The 19,257-nt window shown below is 44.6% G+C and overlaps 1 protein-coding gene across 1 annotated transcript in view; it reads left to right on the top strand.

The window, feature by feature from the left end:
• Positions 1-18,896, top strand: part of LOC140467988 (adhesion G protein-coupled receptor E3-like) — a 58,929-nt gene extending 40,033 nt beyond the window's left edge. Inside the window, exons 12-18 of the mRNA XM_072564110.1 lie at positions 548-751; positions 2,674-2,909; positions 10,046-10,112; positions 13,146-13,237; positions 14,404-14,572; positions 17,113-17,214; positions 18,388-18,896. Of these exons, the coding sequence (XP_072420211.1) occupies positions 548-751; positions 2,674-2,909; positions 10,046-10,112; positions 13,146-13,237; positions 14,404-14,572; positions 17,113-17,214; positions 18,388-18,504 (987 nt within the window). The 3' untranslated portion in view covers positions 18,505-18,896. The remainder of the gene's footprint in view (positions 1-547; positions 752-2,673; positions 2,910-10,045; positions 10,113-13,145; positions 13,238-14,403; positions 14,573-17,112; positions 17,215-18,387) is intronic.
• The last annotated feature ends 361 nt before the right edge of the window (positions 18,897-19,257 follow it).

Here is a 19,257-nt window from a genome sequence, read left to right as displayed (position 1 = left end):
TGGGGATGATTTTCGGCAGGAGGAGAAATTGGGCAAACTTGGTTTGTTTTCATTTGAAGGGTGAGGGGTGATCTGCAAAATTATGAGAGGCAAGGTTAGACTGGGTGAAGTTTTTTCCCAGGATAGAAATGTTCAATGACTGGGGGCATCAGGTGCAGGCAAAAGTTGAAAATTTAAAGGAGATGTTAGAGGCAATATTTTCCCACAGTGGGTGGTAAGTCTCTGGAATGTGCTGCCAGAGGAGGTGGTGGAAGCAGATACAATAGCAATGTTTAAGAGGCATCTTCACAGATATGAACAGGCAGGGAACAGAGGAATACAGACCATGTAGAGAGACAAGTTTAGAAAGGCATCATGTGTCAGCTCAGAGTTGATGGGCCGAAGGGTCTGTTCCTGTGCTATACTGCTTTTCTTCTTTGGAATACAATATCACAGGGTTACAAATTCAGAAAATGTCCCACAACCAAGTTTGACTTCAGCCATGTGGGATGATGCAACCCGATGTCTTGTATTTAACTTGTCTTCAATTGCATCCATTGTTTCTCAGGACGAGCTCCACCTCTCCATTCTCAGCTGGATCACCTATTTTGGATTGTCTCTATCCTTGCTGTGCCTCCTGGTGTCAATTGTGACCTTCTTCTGCTGCAAGGCCATTCAAAACATCAATACCACCATCAAGGCACATTTGTGTCTGAGTTTGTTCCTGGCAGAACTGCTATTCCTGGTAGCAAGCTCCATCGACACACGCACGGTAAGGCTGCTTTGACCCCCTGTACCTTGATGATCAACGGTTATCTTATCAATGGTCATTCCTAAAATCCGGATTCGCTTCCATACTGCTGAATTCCATGACATTAACCTTCATTCTCAAAACTCAAGGGCACAATCTTAATGTAAGGAGTCACCCATTTAAGACAGAGATGAGGCGGAATTACATCACTCGGTGGGTAGAGATTCAGTGGAGTTCTCTACCGCAGAAAGCTGTTGAGGCTGGGTCACTCAACATATTGAAGGCTAGGACAGACAGATTGAGGAAATCAAGGGTTAGAGGGAAAAAGCAGGGAAGGCCCAACCTCAACTACCCCCATTTTAATTGAGATAATCAATCTGTCTGTCTCAGCCTTCAATATATTTAGTGACCCAACCTCAACAGCGCCCTGCAACAAAGGATTCTACAGCTTCCCTCTCCTCTGAGAGTAAAGAAATCCTCCTTAACTCCTCAGTGGGTGACTCCCCCACCCCCAACTCTGAGATGATGCCCTCTGGTCTTAGACTCTCCCACAAGAGGAAACAACTTTTCCACATCTACACTGTCAAGTCCTCTCAAGAATCTTTATGACCCGTTGCTAAATTTCCCTCCACAAGGTGATGATGAGACTCCACCTTGAACCCTTGAAGTCTATATGGTGGAGGTATACCCACAGTGGTATTAGAGAGGGAATTCCAGGATTATAAATATGTCTGGACAGATTGGGAAGGACCAGGGGTCTCTATCATGACACTTGGTCCTGGCTTCCTCTCACGTGAGAAAGTCCGAGAGGAATTTTCCAGAGTATTTTCCTGCAATCCTGCCAAGGCAGATGGCGGAATTTGAATTCAATTAAAACAAAATCTGGAATGAAAAATCTAAGCATGACCCTAAATCCATTGTCGATGGTCAGGAAAACCCATCTGCATCACTTATGTCCTTTAGGGAAGGGACATCCTTACCTGGTCTGGCCTACATGTGACTCCAGACCCACAGCAATGTGGTTACTGCCCAATTAGGGATGGACAATGAATGCTGCTTAGCCAGTGATGTCCTCATCCCATGAGTAAAGAAAAAGAAAGTTCCATTGGGAATGTAGTGAGAGATGTGAAGTGTCCAATTAAGATGTTTGAGTCAGCATGCATGTGGAACTAGGGTGATGGACCAGCACATTTTCGATCCCTCAATTCTAGATGTTATCATGTTTTGCATTTAATTACACACTACTTTCTGAAGGAATGCCTTGTGACACTGAAGTCGCCTGGCGTGATTATGGTTGTCAAAGCCCATTTTCACAGAATTCCTCCAGTGTGAAATCACGCCATTCAGCCCAACAAGTCCTCACTGACTCTACCCAGAACATCCCAACCAGACTCAACCCCCACTAACCCTGCATTTCCCATGGCTAATCAGCCTAACCTGCACATCTCTGAACACTGTGGGCAATTTAGCATGGCCAATCCACCTAACCTGACAATCTTTGGACTGTGGAGGTAACCGGACCCCCCGGGTGAAACCCACGAGACACATGGAGAATGTGCAAACTCCATACAGTCGCCCAAGGCTGCAATTGAACAGGTCCCTGGCGCTGTCAGGCAGTGGTACTCACCACTGAACCACTGCACCGCCCCTTTAATTATCTGAAAATTAATTAACCCTTTAAGACTCTTAACTTCCTTGCCACAGCTTCAATTGAGCCGCTGTACTGTAGACCCTAACCACCCAGTGGGTGAGAAAAGCTGTTCCGTAACCATGTTTTATTTAGGCACCCAGTGTAGAGTGGCATATCAGCTGTATTTGTCTGTCGGCTGTAATTCCCATCATACCCGTCGGTGGTAATGTGGGCATCACAGGATGACAAGAGTCAAAGGGACGAGCTCATTATACCTGATCAATTGAACTGAGTTAACGTTGCTTCTCTCTAGGTTTTATGTGCCACCGTTGCCGGCGGATTACACTATTTGTTCTTGGCTGCCTTCTTTTGGATGTGTCTGGAGGCTGTCCAGCTCTGCCTCATGGTGCTCAATCTCAAAGTGGTGAACTTCTCCCGTACCCGTGTCATTCCCCGGAGACTGATGTACCCCATCGGCTACGGGTGCCCGGCGGTCATCGTGATTGTGACTGCCGCGGTCAATGCCAAAGGCTACGGGACCGACCGAATGTGAGTACAGAGACTACCTCGACATCTTCTGTGCCTGAGCTGAGTGAATATGCATTGATGTGGAGGTGCCAGTGTTGGACTGGGGTGGACACAACCGGAAGATGAACCACATCAGATTTTACTCCAATGGGTTATTTGAAACCACCAGCTTTCGGAGCACTGCTCCTTCGTCAGATGAAGTGACCTTCATCTGACAAAGGAACAGCGCTCTGAAAGCTTGTGATTTCAAATAAACGCATTGGACTAGAACCTGGTGTGGTGTGCCTTCTGACAACGTGTATTGAAGTTAAGGCACTGGAGGGAGGGTTTAATCATTGTACAGGTCAAGGATCAGTTTCGATGCATAAACTGATTTTGATTTGAGTTATTAATATCACATGTACCCAGATACAGTGAAAAGTTTTGTTTTGCATGCAGTGCAGGCAAGTCATACCATACAAAGTGCATTCGGGTCAGAGAACAGAGCGAGGAATATAATGTTATGGCTGCAGAGAAGGTACACAGAGAGCGAGATCAACATTATATTTGAGAAGTTCATTTAGAAGTCCAGTAACAGTGGGGAAGAAGCTGTTCTTAAATCTGTTGGGACGTGTTTTTAAGCTTTTGTATCTTCTGCTTGACGGAAAATTGTGGGAGAGATTATGACCGGGGCGGGAAGAGTCTTTGATGACATGGGAGCGAGTGGATCTGGAATGTGAGAATCAATAGTGGTCAGTGTACGTTGAACATTTTAATCACTGAGTGGAGCACCATGGATGCTTCAATTTGGTCAGTGGGCAAAATAAAACCTATCACCTGCATTTATATAGCAGCCTTGGGCTGCAGTGTTTAATTGTTCCATCTTTGATTGTGTGAAGGTAGCAGAAGGAGAATGGTGTGAATCTTGCCTCTGCTCCGCATCGGAGTTTTCTTTTGCAGTTTTTCTCTGTATTTTCTAGAGCAGAAGCAAAAATAAAGTACATTTAAAATTATTTTGAGAACTTTAAAACACAAAAAACAGTGAGGAAGGAGAGATTGGATTACACTGAGTTTGGTAGAGGCCTGTCCACATACTTGTTGAGGCCTACACTCAAACAGTTATGTGGATAGAAAAGATTTGGAGCGATATGGGCCAAATGTGAGAAAGTGAGACTAGTTTAATTTAGGATTATGGTCGGCATGGACAATTTGAGCTGAAGAGTCTCTACGAGTTTGTTAATCAAGTTTCAGGGTGGAGAGGTTATGTCAGAACCATACAAACCATTGGTTAGGTCACAGTTCTGAAATCTACCTTACAGGATAGATGTGACAGCACTGGAGAGGGTACAGAGAAGAACAACGGTCTTCCACCCCAGACTACCCTGGCATCTAGACTCCAGTGTGCTCTGGGCCCTGACTCCAGACCACACCGGGCCCTGGCTCCGGTCCGCACTGGGCCTAGTTTCCAGTCCACACCAAGCCCTGGTTCCAGTCCACACTGGGCCCTGGCTCTAGACCACACTGGGCCTAGCCTTCAATCTGCACCGGGCCTAGCCTTCAGTTTGCACCGGGCCTAGCTTCCAGTCCACATTGGCTGAGCCTTCAGTCCGCACAGAGCCCTGGTTCCAGACTACACAGGGCTTCACCTCAGGTTTCATGAGGTTGGGAGATCACTCTGGAATCACCTCAAGATCTGAGGGCATGCTGAGGCCATGCCAAGCTGAGAGATCATCACCTACAGGTGAAATTGTGAGACTAGCTAAGACGAAAAAGGAAGGATACATAAGGTCTAGGCAACTGAAAACAGACGAAGATTTTGAAGAATATCAGGAAAGTAGGACCAATCTGAAATGACGAATTAAGAGGGCTGAAAGGGGTCATGACATATCTTCAACAAACAGGGTTAAGGAAAATCCTAATTCGTATATAAGGAGCAAGAGAAAGGGTTGGCCCACTCAAGGACAAAGGACAAAAGTTATGCATGGATTCAGGCAAAATGGGTGAAATTCTTAACAAATACTTTGCATCAGTATTCACTGAGGAGATGTGCAGGGAAAGTCATGTCTTACCAACTTGGTAGAATTCTTTGAGGAAGTGATAAGGTTGATTGATGAGAGAAGAGTTATAGATGGCATATACATGGGCTTCAGTAAGGCATTTGATAAGGTTCCCCATGGTAGGCTGATGGAGAATGTGAAGTCGCATGGAGTCCAGGGTGTACTAGCTCAATGGATAGAAAACTGGCTGGCAGCAGGAGACAGAGCATAGTATTGGAAGGGAGTTTCTCAAAATGGAGAACTGTGAGCAGTGGTTTTCCCTAGGACTCTGTGCTTGGACCATTGTTGTTTGTGATATATTTAAATGATCTAAAGGAAGGTATAAGTGGTCTGATTAGCAAGTTTGCAGACGACACTAAAATTGATGGAGTAGCAGATAGGAAGGGGACTGTCAGAGAATGCAGCAGAATATAAATAGATTGGGGAGCTGGGCAGAAAAATGGCAGATGGAGTTCAACCCGGGCAAATGTGAGGTGATGCATTTTGGAAGGTCCAATTCAAGAGCGAATGAAACGCTAAATGGAAAAGCCTGGGAAAATTGATGTACAGAGAGACCTGAGTGTTCAGATCCATTGTACCCTGAACGTGGCAGCGCAGGTCAAGAAGGCATATGGCATTGGACATAGTATTGAGTACAAGAGTTGGCAGGTCATGTTACAGTTGTATAGGACTTTGGTTCAGCCACATTTGGAATACTGGGTACAGTTCTGGTCACCACATTACCAAAAGGATGTAGAGCTTTGGAGAGGTGCAGAGAAGTTTCTCCAGGATGTTGTCTGGTATGGCGGGCTCAAGGTATGAAGAGAGTTTGAGTAGATTAGGATTATTTTCATTAGAAAGACGGAGTTTGAGGGGGTACCTGATTGAGGTATAGACAGGGTGGATAGCAAGAAGATTTTCCCAGAGTGGGGAACTCCATTACTAAGGGTCACGAGTTCAAGGTGAGAGGGGAAACGTTTAAGGGAGATACACGTGGAAAGTTCTTTATACAGACAGTGGTGGGTGCCTGGAACATGTTACCAGCAGAGGTGGTAGAAGTGGGCACACTAACGTCATTTAAGATATATGTAGACAGATACATGAATGGGCAGGGAGCAAAGGGATACAGATCCTTAGAAAATAGACGGCAGGTTTAGATAGAGGATCTGGATCAGTGCAGGCTTGGAGGGCCAGAGGGCCTGTTCCTGTAATTTCCTTTGTTCTTTGCACCGCCGAGATGCTGCCACACCAGGTGGGAGACTAGTATGGGAGATCGCTACACCAGGCCAAGAGGCCACTATGCCAGGCCGAAAGGACACCTCGTCATGTCTGCGCTGAGGCCGAGACTGTTGGAGGCCAGGAGAGAAGAAGAGAATAGAACACAAAGAGAGAGAAAAAAAAGGAAAAAGAATGGGTCCAGCAGACATGCTCCGGCTGAAACGTCCTACTCTACCGCCATCTTGGACCGGAAGCTTGCTTCAACTTCAAAGCGATTAAACCATCCAAGAAATTCCAAGCCTCTTTCATGGGAGACAGTAAATGAGAGACTGAGATAACTACAACCTTTAGAAGAGGATAACCTTTGACCTGCACAATGTTCCAGTTTGTCAGGACCTTTTCTGTTTCTCTACGGGATATGGGTGTCATTGGAAATTTGTTGTCCATTCCTAGTTGCACTGGAACTGATCATGCCTCCAGGCTACTTCATTACGTAGTTAAGATTCAACTATATTGTTGGTCAGAGGTCACGTGTAGGCCAGATTGGGCAAGGATGGCAAAATTCCTTCCCTGATGGGCATTACTGAACCAGATTTTTAACAACAGGCAGTGGGGGTTACATGGTCATCATTAGAATAGTTCTTTTAAGTCCAAGATTTTCTTGAGTTTAAGTTACACCATCTGTTATAGTGGGATTCAGATTCCTATCCTCAGCACATCATCCTGGAGATTCTGAATGAATGTTCCAGTACATTTTCACCACTGCCTCCCTGTCCCTGTGTGTGGGATAAGTCTGTGAGACATCACATTTACATTTGGGATAGATGTGTGAGAGTAAGTAAACTTATATATTTTAAAACTCACAAAAGCTTGGTTTAAACTACGAAAGCAATCACCCCAACACACACAAAAGAAGTTGCATCAAGACACTGTTCAAAAGGGCCACAACACACTGCAGTACACCAGAACTGCAAAAAGAGGAAGAAGAACACCTATACAATGTATTCGCCAAAAACGGATACCCCCGCAATTTCATCAACAGATGCCTAAGGGAAAGACAACAGAACGAGGACATGCCACAACCCAAAGGACTAGCCACACTACCATACATCAAAAACATTTCTGACTGACAGCCAGACTACTGCGACCACTAGGACTCATAACAGCACACAAACCAACAGCCACTCTCAGACAACAACTCACCAGGATGAAGGACCCGATACCCAGCATGAGCAAAACCAATGTAGTGTACAAAATCCCATGCAAGGACTGCACAAACCACTACATAGGACAAACAGGAAGACAGCTAATGATCTGCATCCATGTACACCAACTAGCCACGAAACGACACGACCAGCTATCCTTAGTAGCCACACACGCAGATGACAAGCAACATGAATTCGACTGGGACAACAGTACTATTATAGGGCAAGCCAAACAGAGAACAGCCAGGGAATTCCTAGAGGCATGGCACTCATCCACAGATTCAATCAATAAGCACATCGACCTGGACCCAATATACCGGCCCTGCAGCTGACAGCTGGAACTGACAACCGGAAGCGGCAGATACAAATCACTATAAATGCCGGAGGAAACATCACAGAAGCACTTCACAGGAGGCTCCCAAGCACTGAGGATGTCACCTAGATAGGGGACGAAACGTCTGCAACACAAATTCCCAGCTCGGCGAACACAACCACAACAACGAGCACCCAAGCTACAAATCTTCTCCCAAACTTATTCCAGCTTCTTTCTTTTGTTGCATTTTAACTATTATGTCAGGGAAAAAATGTACTTTCCTTCAAATCTGGTAGTTTGACTAATTGATTTGCTTTCGGAACAAATGCCTGGCACTTGCCTTTGAAATAAGGAAAAATTAGGGTTGAGGCTGTCTCCTCAAAATATTTTGAGGGGGTTGGTTTGGCCCATAACACTACACTAGTGAAAACGAGTTGTTAATTGAAATTGCTGCAGCCTATGTTCTAAATTGCACTGTGTCCAATTCTCTCACTGCATTGTCTTCACTCCCCCTCTACTGGTTCTGACTCCAACAATGTCATAATTAGCATTCCCCACATGTTCCCTTCCTCTAGGTTGTAAGCCTTCCCTATTCCACTCGCCTCTTCCAGGTGTATCACCTCCCAAAATCTCTATGACCCCTTGAAATATGGACGTTTTTGCATCCTGAATGTTCACCATTCCACCAGTGGGTGGCCATGCCATCAGCACAAACATCCTGAAACTCTGGCGATCATGTTCTACCTTGCTCTCGTCCCTCTCCGTCCTTAACGTGTTGTTTAAAACCAACCTTGTTGGCCATGTTGATGGTATGCACAAAGTTCTCCTGACGTGGCTCAGTGCCACCCTTGGGAATGCGTTGCCACAGTGAAGGTGCTATATAAATGCAGTTGTTGGCACCACACGGTCACATGGACTAAGCTTTGAGGAGGGATGGTGCTGGGATTGTGCTGCATGGGCAGATTCAGCTCTCATTATAAAAGTCAGAAATGTTTGGCAAATGGCTCCTCCTGATGGCAGGGAGGTGGAATTACAGTGCGACAATCTGACCTTGGTAATAATTGAGGTCTGTAGCATGGAGAAAAAGGCTCTTTGACCCATCCAGTCTCTGCGAGTCAAATATAGCCACCGGACTATTCAAATCCCATTTTCCAGTACTTGGCTCAGAACTTTGCTTGCCTTGGCATTACAATTAATTACTTCTTTGATGTGGTGGGGATTTCTGCATCTCCCACCCTGACAGGCAGTGAGTTCCAGATTCCCATTCCTCTCTGGGTGAAAAATAACCTCACATCCCTCTCTAAACCTCCTGTCCAGTACCATACATCTGTGCCCCTTGGTCACTAATCCCTCCATCAAGGGGCAAGGTTCCTACCTCTCTACCCTATATATGTCCCACAAAGGTTTGCACATCTCAATCACATCCTCTCTCAGTCTCCTCTGCTCTTAGGAAAACAAGCCCAGTCTGTCCAAACTCACTGAGACTCTCCAGCCCAGACAACATACCAGTAAATCTCCCTCTGCACCCTCTCCAGTCCCTCCTATAATGTGGATTCCAGAACTGCACACAATACTCTTGCTGTGGCCTAACCAAACTTGATACATTTCCAGCACCACCTTCCTGCTCTTAAACTCTATGGCTTAGATAATAAAGGCATGTATCCCAAACACCTTCTTAACTACTTTACCCACCTGTCCCGATACATTAAGGGTCACCAAGGTCCCTCTAACCCTCTGTGCTTCCCAGAGTGCTCACATTCATCATGTATCCCATTGCCCTGTTTGACCTGCCCAAGTGCATCATCTCACATTGATCCAGATTGAATTCCATTTGCTATTGATTAATCTATCTGATCAGCCCGTCTATATCCTTCTGTAATCTAAGGCTATCCTCCTCACCCCATCAATTTTTACATCATTTCCAAACTTACTGTTCAACCCTCCTCCATTTAAGTATAAATCATTTGTGAATATAATATATATGTATATTATAAACTTGGATGCAGGAATTTCTAGTGGGAAAGACTGATAGATCCAAGAAGTTTTTTTAAAAAATGAATGACAGATTCTGGGTGGCACGGTGGTTCAGTGGTGTCTCACAGTACTAGGGACCTGGGTTCAATTCCACCCTTGGGTGTCTGTGTGGAGTTGGTATGATCTCACTATGTCTGTGTGCATTTCCTCTGGGTGCTCTGGTTTCTTCCCACTTTCCAAAGGTGTGCAGGTGAGATGAATTGGCCATGGAAAATGGCCCATGGAAAATGGGTTAGGTTGAAAGGGTGGGTCTGGGTGAAATTGTTTTCAGAGGGTCGGTGTGCATTTGATGAGCCAAATGGCTTGTTTCTACAGTGTTGGGATTCTAATTTAAATTGTAATACTGCATTGAAACTGTTCCTTTAATTCCAGCTGTTGGTTAAATCTGGAAAGAGGCTTTATATGGAGTTTCCTGGGACCGCTGTGCTTCATCCTTTTGGTAAGGGCTCAGCTGATGGAAGTTGTGGAGACAAAACTGATCGTTAAATCCTTAATGAGTGCTTCCCTCATCTCTTTGTCTGTATTATGATGTCAGGCATAGGCAGGTTTGTTCAAAGCAAAAATCATGGAAACTGGGGTTTTTTAAAGCTACCTTTTCAAGGTCTGCTGAACAATCATCTACTATCAGCTCGGACAGCAGACACATTGATGGAAGGTATCCATTTGGCCCATGTTGCCAGGCTAGACCAACAGATAGCCCTTCAGCAGAATCCCATTTGTGAACAGAATGTAAGGCAGTAGGTAACATTAAAACTAAGACTGGCAGACCTTTCCTTTATGGCGAGAGTTGATTGACTTGCTCAGTCTTATCTCTCGCATGCTGCAACCAGTGGGTGTTCAACTAATTAACAACCTCCACTTGTTTCTCTTCGTCTTCAATAAAGATGTTAACAGACCTCAACAAATGTGATCAAACAGCACTTAGCTGTGCTTGGTCTACCATCTTGCAGATTATGACAGTTCAAGTACAAAATTCATGTATGTTGTTTGAAACATAGCAGGGGTCCCTCCTCCTCCCCCCTGTTCTTTCAGGCAGAGAATTCCAGATTCCAACCGACCACTGGATGAGATATCTGTCCTCAGAACCCCACTGAGTTGTCTGCCTCTTATCCTAAATCTACTCTGCCCTGGTTATGAACCTTTCAATCCAGGGGATAGGCAGCCTCCTATCTGTTATACTGGACAGTCATAACTTTAATACACACAGTTAGATCTCCCCTCAGCTTCGTCTGTTCCAAATTAAAAAGCCGATTGAGTAACTCCTCTTAAATAAAATTCTCCATTTCAGCAACATCCTTGCCGGTCTCCTCTGAACCTGCTCTAATTCTTTGACAATTTATTTTCATGCTTCTTGTCCAAGTTATCTTTAGAAAGTGTTTGATTCCACCCTCGGATGACTGGCTGTGCGGAGTTTGCAGAGTCCAAAGATGTGCAGGTCAGGTGAATTGGCCATGCTAAATTGCCCGTAGTGTTAGGTAAGGGGGAGATGTCGGGGTATGGGTGGGTTGCGCTTCGGCGGGGCGGTGTGGACTTGTTGGGCCAAAGGGCCTGTTTCCACACTGTAAGTAATCTAATCTAATCTAATCATTCTAACCGTGTCTGTGTGAGTTCCCTCCTGTACCCTTGCTTTGAGCTCAGACATCCAAATCTTTTTACAGCTTTGCATGTTATTCTCCAAGTCCACACCCAAGCTTGGCCAGTCAAGCCCAGTGAGCATCAATTGTGATCTGACCCCCATAATTGAGCACAGAGCAATCAAACACTTCAGTTGGCATCTCACAGATAATGCAACCAGTGAGCCAAGTCATGGATTTGGATTCGCTCACGGCTTTATGTATGAGGAAAGATGGATGGGATCAAATGAAATGTATCAAAATGGAAGTACCATCTTAAGATAAATGAATCCCACAAAATTTTTTGATGTATGGTTTGACTCCCTCAAAATTTGGAACCATACAGAAAACTAATTCCCACACTTCAGTGGATTGAACTAAGACACTCCCCTCCGTGCAGCTCATCGCCTTCAGAATTGCTTTAGAACATTACATTCTTCTGTAAGGTTGCTGGCAAGGCTAGTATTTAATTGCCTAATTGCCTTTGAAACTGAGTGGCTTGGTCTGCCTTTGAAGACGGGCACTTAAGAGTCAATGCTGTTGCTTTGGGGCTGGAGTCATGTGCCAGCCAGACCAGGTAAGGATGGCAGATTTCCTTCCCTGAAATGGCTGAAGCAAACCAGATGAGTTTTTAGAACCATCAGCGATCATTGTCATGGTGATATTACTGGGATACCTTTATATTTTAGATGCATCAATTACATTTCAATTCCAATAGCTACTGTGATGGGATTTGTACCCACGCCCTCAGAGGATTCGCTTGGAGCTCTGCTTTCCTAGCTCAGTCTCATTATAATATCTCCAATTCTCTCCACTGTCATCTCTTCATTGGTGCTTATTGTTGAAGCACAGTGGTTATCCTGTATAACTGATCACTTGGACAAATGATTTGGATTCATAGGGCAGGATTTATCCAGCAGATAGCACTGTTAGCACTGCTGCCTCACAGCACCAGGGATCCAGTTTGATTCCACCCTTGGATGACTGTCTGTGTGGAGTTTGCACATTCTGACCGTGTCTGTGTGAGTTCCCTCCACGTGCTCTGGATTCTGCCCCCCCCCCCCCCCCCCTGCTGGAGAAACACAGCAGGTTTGGTAGCGTCTGTGGAGCGAGAGAGAGAAGCAGAGTTAGCATTTTGAGTTCAGAGACCCTTCTTCAGAATTGAAGTAGAACAGTAATTCTGAAGATGAATCATACCAGACTCGAGACTGTAACTCTGTTTCTCTCTCCACAGATGCTGCTAGACCTGCTGAGTTTCTCCAGTGGATCTCTGTTCTGTTGTGACATTTGACTCTTAATTGCCCTTTGTGGGCGGCACGGTGGCACAGTGGTTAGCACTGCTGCCTCACAGCACCGGAGACCCGGGTTCAATTCCTGCCTCAGACAACTGACTGTGTGGAGTTTGCTCGTTCTCCCCGTGTCTGCGTGGGTTTCCTCTCACAGTCCAAAGATGTGCAGGTCAGGTGAATTGGCCATGTTAAATTGCCCGTAGTGTTAGGTAAGGGGTAAATGTAGGGGTATGGGTGGGTTGCACTTCGGCGGGTCAGTGTGGACCTGTTGGGCCGAAGGGCCTGTTTCCATACTGTAATGTAATCTAATCTAAAGGCCCAGTAAACCACTTTAGATGGCTGTGATGAATCGTGGCCTTCTCAGGGATGGGAAGTACAATATAGGCCTCGTCAGTGATGCTCACATCCAGTGAATGAGTAAAACAAAAATTGAGGACTCAGACTGAGTCCCACACCAATCGAATCTTTTCTTCCACATTGTCTGCAGCTTATGACTTGTTAATACGTGAATTTTCTCACCACACTTATGAGAAAATATTATCAGGTGAACTGAACAATCCTATTTTGCAGGTGAATTTCATTCTGTTGTCAATATCACTCTGGATCCTGAAAGAGAAGATTTCCAGTCTAAATGCGGATGTTTCAACTATTAAGGAATCTAGGTAGGTGTTAACATCCCACGGGAAAATGGGACAAAGCATTATTTATCCATCCTATGATTGAGTGTTCTGTGAGATCATGTTCATTCTCAGCACAGATCAATAATTGTCCAGCATAGTCTGTCCATGATGGTCTATGACATAGCCCATGACATAATGGGCTCAGTGGTTAGCACTGCTGCCTCATAGCACTAGGACCCAGGTTCGATTCTACCCTTGGGTGACTGTATGGAGTTTCCAAATGCTCCCCGTGTTTGTGGAACACAGTCCAAAGATATGCAGATTAGGTGAATTGGTTACGCTAAATTACCTAGCGTCCAGGTATGTGGAGACTAGGTGGTTCAGCCATGGGAAATGCAGGGTTATGTGATAGGGTAGGGGTTGGGTCTGGATGGGATCCTTTTTGGAAGGTCAGTCTGGACCCAGTGGGCAGAATGACCTGCTTCCAATCTATAGGAAGATTATATGAAGAGCCAGGGAGATGGGGTAGAAATTAATTCCCTTTCTACCTTGAAGCTGGGGAAGGTACTTAATCAGGTGGGAAAGGGGCCAGTGGAGGGTTTCACCTCTGAATCTTTGTCCAGCAATCATGATGATAATTGGATATCAAATGCTAGAAGAACTGAAAGAAACAAAAACAGAGAATACTGGAGAAACTCTGCATGTCTTGTAAAATCTGTGGAAAGAGAGAAAGAGAGTGAATTTCCCATGTCTAATGTGACTTTTCTTCAGAAGCGTACTGGTTATGATTCTGATCCTGACTAAATTCTCTAGATCTTCAAGATCACATCTCACCACAGAAGCTGAAAAGCTGAAACACAGCTGAAACACACAAGCTGAAAAGCTGAAATATGTATTTCGATTTCTGCGACCCTTCTTCAGATTTCTCCAACAGTTTCTGTTTTTGTTACAGATCTCCAGCAATTCACAGTTCCTTGTTTTGTTTCTATATGTGTGACATTGTCTCGTTGGGATTGCCTGTCATTGTCAAATAGCCTGTCCAAATTGGGAGAATAAGGTCATTTCAGCATGACCTTAGCGATTTTTATTACTAAAACCATGCTCCTCTGCAAATCAGCATTTTCAGGATGGAATGGAAAAATTTCTATCAATATCTGGAAGGCTTAACGAGAAGCTCTAACCTAAAGTCTACTCCTGTCTCTTCACAGGGTACTCGCGTTCAAAGCAACGGCCCAGTTTATTCTGCTCGGCTGTTTTTGGGTCTTCGGCTTGTTTCAGTTGAAGGAGGGGACCATTGTTATGTCCTACCTGTTCACCATATTGAATGTTCTTCAGGGCGTATTCATTTTCTGTGTTTACTGCTTGCTAAACAAACAGGTAGACAACTTTGAATTTTCTTATGTGACTTCCTTTGAATAGATAGTCGCAGATACATTTCTAGTCATTCCTGGTTAGATTTATGAGGCAATGCACATTGGCGTTTTTTGGTGAAAATGTATTCTATGTGCCTGTACATTGTTGAAATTGTGGATTAATGTGAATGTATGTGTGCGTGTGCATGTGTAAGAATGTGTGTGCTTGCTTGTGTGGGTATGTTTGAGTAGTGTGTGTGTAAGTGTGTGTGCGTGTTTGTGTTCGTGTTTGTGTGTGTAAGAGTGTGTGTGCATGGTTGTGTGTGTGTGAATGTGTAAGAGTGTTTACGTGTTTATGTGCATGTGCGTGTGTGTGTGTGAACGTTAACATTTGTGTGTGTGTTCACGTGTGCGCGCGTGTGTGTGTGCATGTGTGAGAGTTTACGTTAATGTTTGTGTGTGCCTGTGTCTATCCTGCGTCAATGTGAGTATGTCTGTGCATATGACCAAGCACAAGTTCTATGGTCACTATCATTGATTGGACCTTCTTTATTTAAAATTTATTTCTGAGCCGAATTTAATTTTCCCCATTGTTGTGGTGGGCTTTGAACTCACAGCTCTGAATTATTAGCTCAAGCCTCTGGAATACAAGCCCTGTAACATAATATGAGAAAATATTTCTCAGTCGTCTGTACCACAAAGTGAATGCCTCTATTCAGTACAGAGGTTTCAGTCAACCTACTTTGTTACATGTGCCAGGTAATGACCATTTCCAACAACAGAGAATCCAACCATTCCCTTCAGTGGCATTACCGTCACTGAGTTCCTCATTATCAACATCCTGCGAGTTGCCATTGATGAGAAAATGAACTGGACTAGCCACATAAATATACAGACTACAAGAGCAGGTCAGAGGCTAGGAATTCTGCAGCAAGTAACTCAACAAAGCCTGTCCAACACCTCCAAGGCAAAAGTGAGGAGTGTGATGGAAAGTTCCCACTTGACTGGCTGGGTGCAGCTCCAACAACACTCGAGAAGCTTGACACCATCCAGGACAAAGCAGCCCCTGCTTGATTGGTATCACATCCACAAGCACTCCCTCCATCACTGACGCTCGGTAACAGCAAGTGTGTACTATCTACAAGATGCATTGTGGAAATTTTCCAAAGATCCTCAGACAGCACCATCCAAACCAACAGCGTCTTCCATTTAGGACGAGAGTGGTAAATACCCGGGAACACTGCCAACTGCAGGTTCCCCTCCAAGCCACCCACCATCCTGACTTAGAAATATAACGCTGGGTCAAAATCCTGGAAATCCCTCCCTAAGGACATTGTGAGTCAACATACAGCACATGGACTGCAGCAGTTCCAAAAGGAAGCTCGCTCTCACCTTCTCAAGGAGCAACTAGGAACAATAATGCTGGCCCAGCCAGTGATACCTACTCATGAAGAAATTTTAAAAATCTTCACAGGACAGGACGGAATGAAGCTGACCCTGATGGAGTAAACCATAACCAAGGACAAAGCTGTGTCTGTGCATTTGCTGCACTTATTTGTTTTAGCAATATTAAGAAGAGGAGAAGGCCATTCAGCCCCTTTTGCCTGTTCTTGCCATTCAGTCTGATCACGACTAATCTGCATGTCAGTTCTGTTCAGGTGCCTTTGCTCTTTATTCCTTAATAGCCTTAACACCCCCAAAAAAGACGTCTATCACGATCAGTCTTCAAACTTCCAAATGCCCAGCAACATTCACAATCTTTTTGGGGAGCAGAATTATGGATCTCCATGACCCATTGTTCTGCTCCTCCATTGCACTTGCATTTGGATATCACTTTCTTGCCAAGAATTATACATCGGCCATCCCAATTTTGTCACCCCTTTTCAGCAGGCTGCATTTGAGCACAGAATGGTTTGACCCCGTAATAGGTTGTGGGGCATAGATCAGGTAAAGTCTTTTCCCCAGGGTAGGGGAATCCAAAATTGGAGGGCATAGGTTTCAGATGAGAGGTAAAAAATTTAAAAGGGACCGAAGGGGCAACTTTTTCACACAGAGGGCGCTGCGTGTATGGAATGAGCTGCCAGAGGAAGTGGTGGAGGCTGGTAGAATTACAACATTAAAAAGGTAACTCCACACAGATAAAAGGTTTAACGGGATATGGGCCAAATGCTGGCAAATGGACCTAGATTAATTTAGGTTGCCTGGTCTGCATGGATGAGGTGGACCGAAGGGTCTGTTGGCATGGCTTTATGACTACACGACCCCTTTTTTGGTAAATAAAAGTTCTCACCCACTGATTTAGCATTCAACATGGTCTGAATGTGTGTGCATCACTGGAGAACTGAACCTGGGACTCTCCTGTTGATAGTCTGTGCTTGTTGTGATCGAAATGGAAGTCAAAGTTCAACACGTCATGACATCCAATCTGACATCTTACAGGTTAATGTACAATTAAACCTGGCCTTAAACGTTCATATACATTAGCGGCCAGTTTTGTCTTCCAGTTTCGTGTTTCTTTTGGTCTAATTAACACCAGGCATTTCCCGCATTGTCTCACATTACCAGATAAGGAGAGAATATCACAAGTTGTTGCAGAGAATTTACAGCCCACAGAAACAAGAAATGCCACAACCAAGCTCTTATACCATGAGTACTTCCAATGTCACGGTGAGTAACCATGGGAACAACCTGTTCTTTTACATTGTATTTGAGTCAAGGGTGACCTATACGTCAAAACACCACCAGTCATCTCTCTCTCTCATGAGAGAACAACTCTGCAGTCAGGTAACTTTAAGGCAACATTGCCCTTATTTGAAGTAGAAAGATAGACAATTCAGATTAACAGATACAAACTCAAAACAAGATTTCTTTCATCATCTAACTCCCCTTTCATATCCTTTACCTCCATCATAGAATCCGTACAGTGTGGAAGCAGGCCATTCAATGCATCAAGTCCACACTGACCCAGCAAAGAACATCCCACCCAGACCCACCCCTACCCTGTAACCCTGTATTCCCCAGGGATAACCCATCCAATCTACACATTCCTGGACACTAATGGGAAATTTCCCATGGCCAATACACCTAACGTGCACATCTTTGGACTGTGGGAGGAAACTGGGGCAGCTGAAGGAAACCCACACAGACACAAGGAAAACATGCCAACTCCATACAGATAATTGCCCAGGTCCTGGGAGAGTTGTTGAGATAGGGTTTAATGGGCATACATCATCATCATCTTGGGATAGAGACTCTGCTGGAGCAACTCTTGGTACAGATACTTGCAGCTTAATCTTAGAATCTCTACAGTGCAGAAAGAGGCCATTTGGCCCGTCAAACTTGTAACATCCCTCTGAAAAGTATTCCACCCAGACCTATCACCCCACCCATTCCCTGCAAATCTGCAATCCCCATAGCTAACCCGCTTATCCTGTACATCCCTGGACACTATGGACAATTTAGCATGGCCAATCCACCTAATCTTGCACATTGTTGGACTGACAGAGCACCTGGCAGAAACCCACCCAGACATGGGGAGAATGTGCAAACTCCACACAAACAGTCAGCCGAGGATGGGATTTGAACCCAGGTCCCTGGCGCTGTGAGGCAGCAGTACTACCACTGAGCCAACATGCAGTTCCAGAATCAGGAGGATAACCCTCGATGGTGAAGATTTAAAGAAACAGTTTGATACTTGGCCTGAGATTATCCTCACCAGTCGACCCCAGACTAAAACAGGAATGTAACTTGAGTAAGCATTAACGATGGTGCTTCACTGATTAGATGCTGCAAGGTGAGAAGAGCAAAGATCTGAAAATCTCCCATATTTTGTTGTCCTAGATACTCAACACGGTGAATGAACCTGTAACTAAGTCAGAGATCTTCTGGATGAACTCACAGACAAAGGAAAATACCCAAGAATCACTGAAATCTACTGTACAGCTCCAACTGGGTTAAAAAATTGTGAAAATCCGCCAGAATCCTTCAGCATTAACCTTTCTTTGCTTTAAGTTACCTTCTACCATCTCTGACTAACAGATCACTTGGAAATCATACTCATGGAAAGACTCATGGAAAGTCTCAACAAATTTATGTGTTTATGATTAGTTTAACGTGGCATCATGTTTGGCACATCATGGGCCAAAGGGCCTGTTCCTATGTTCTATGTTTTGAGGTCCATTGTAAAGGAATTCAGAGTGGTGGAGAGGTTTAAGGAGGAGAGATTCAGAGCTGAGGAGCTAGATGGCTGAAGTAAAGATCCGGTGTCCAGATAAAAAAACAAAGGAACTGTGGAAGCTGTCAATCAGAGACAAAAGTAGAAATTGCTAGAAAAACTCAGCAGGTCTGGCAGCACCTTTGGAGAGAAATCAGATTTAACATTTTGGTTCAAGTCAACCTTTCTCAGAACTAGAGTTCTGAGGAAGGGTCACTTGACCTGAAACATTAACTCTGATTTCTCTCCACAGATGCTGCCAGACCTTCTCATCTTATCCAGCAATTTCTATTTTCATCTAGTGTCCAGTCCAACATTTAACTGAAGAGGTGTAAGGTCAGACCCTTTTAATAATTAAAGCTGTATTAACCGCCTGCTGAACACTGTTAAAGTATAAAGATGGTGCTATGTTGTTCAGCAGGATTGTGACTAATAATGATTTTACACCTCACTGACGTTGACATCAGGTTGGAGAATCAAGGCCAGTCCTGGAGTGA

The sequence above is a fragment of the Chiloscyllium punctatum genome, chromosome 46 (assembly GCF_047496795.1).
Source record: "Chiloscyllium punctatum isolate Juve2018m chromosome 46, sChiPun1.3, whole genome shotgun sequence".
Lineage (NCBI taxonomy): Eukaryota > Metazoa > Chordata > Chondrichthyes > Orectolobiformes > Hemiscylliidae > Chiloscyllium > Chiloscyllium punctatum.
This window is presented reverse-complemented; position numbering and strand designations above follow the sequence as displayed.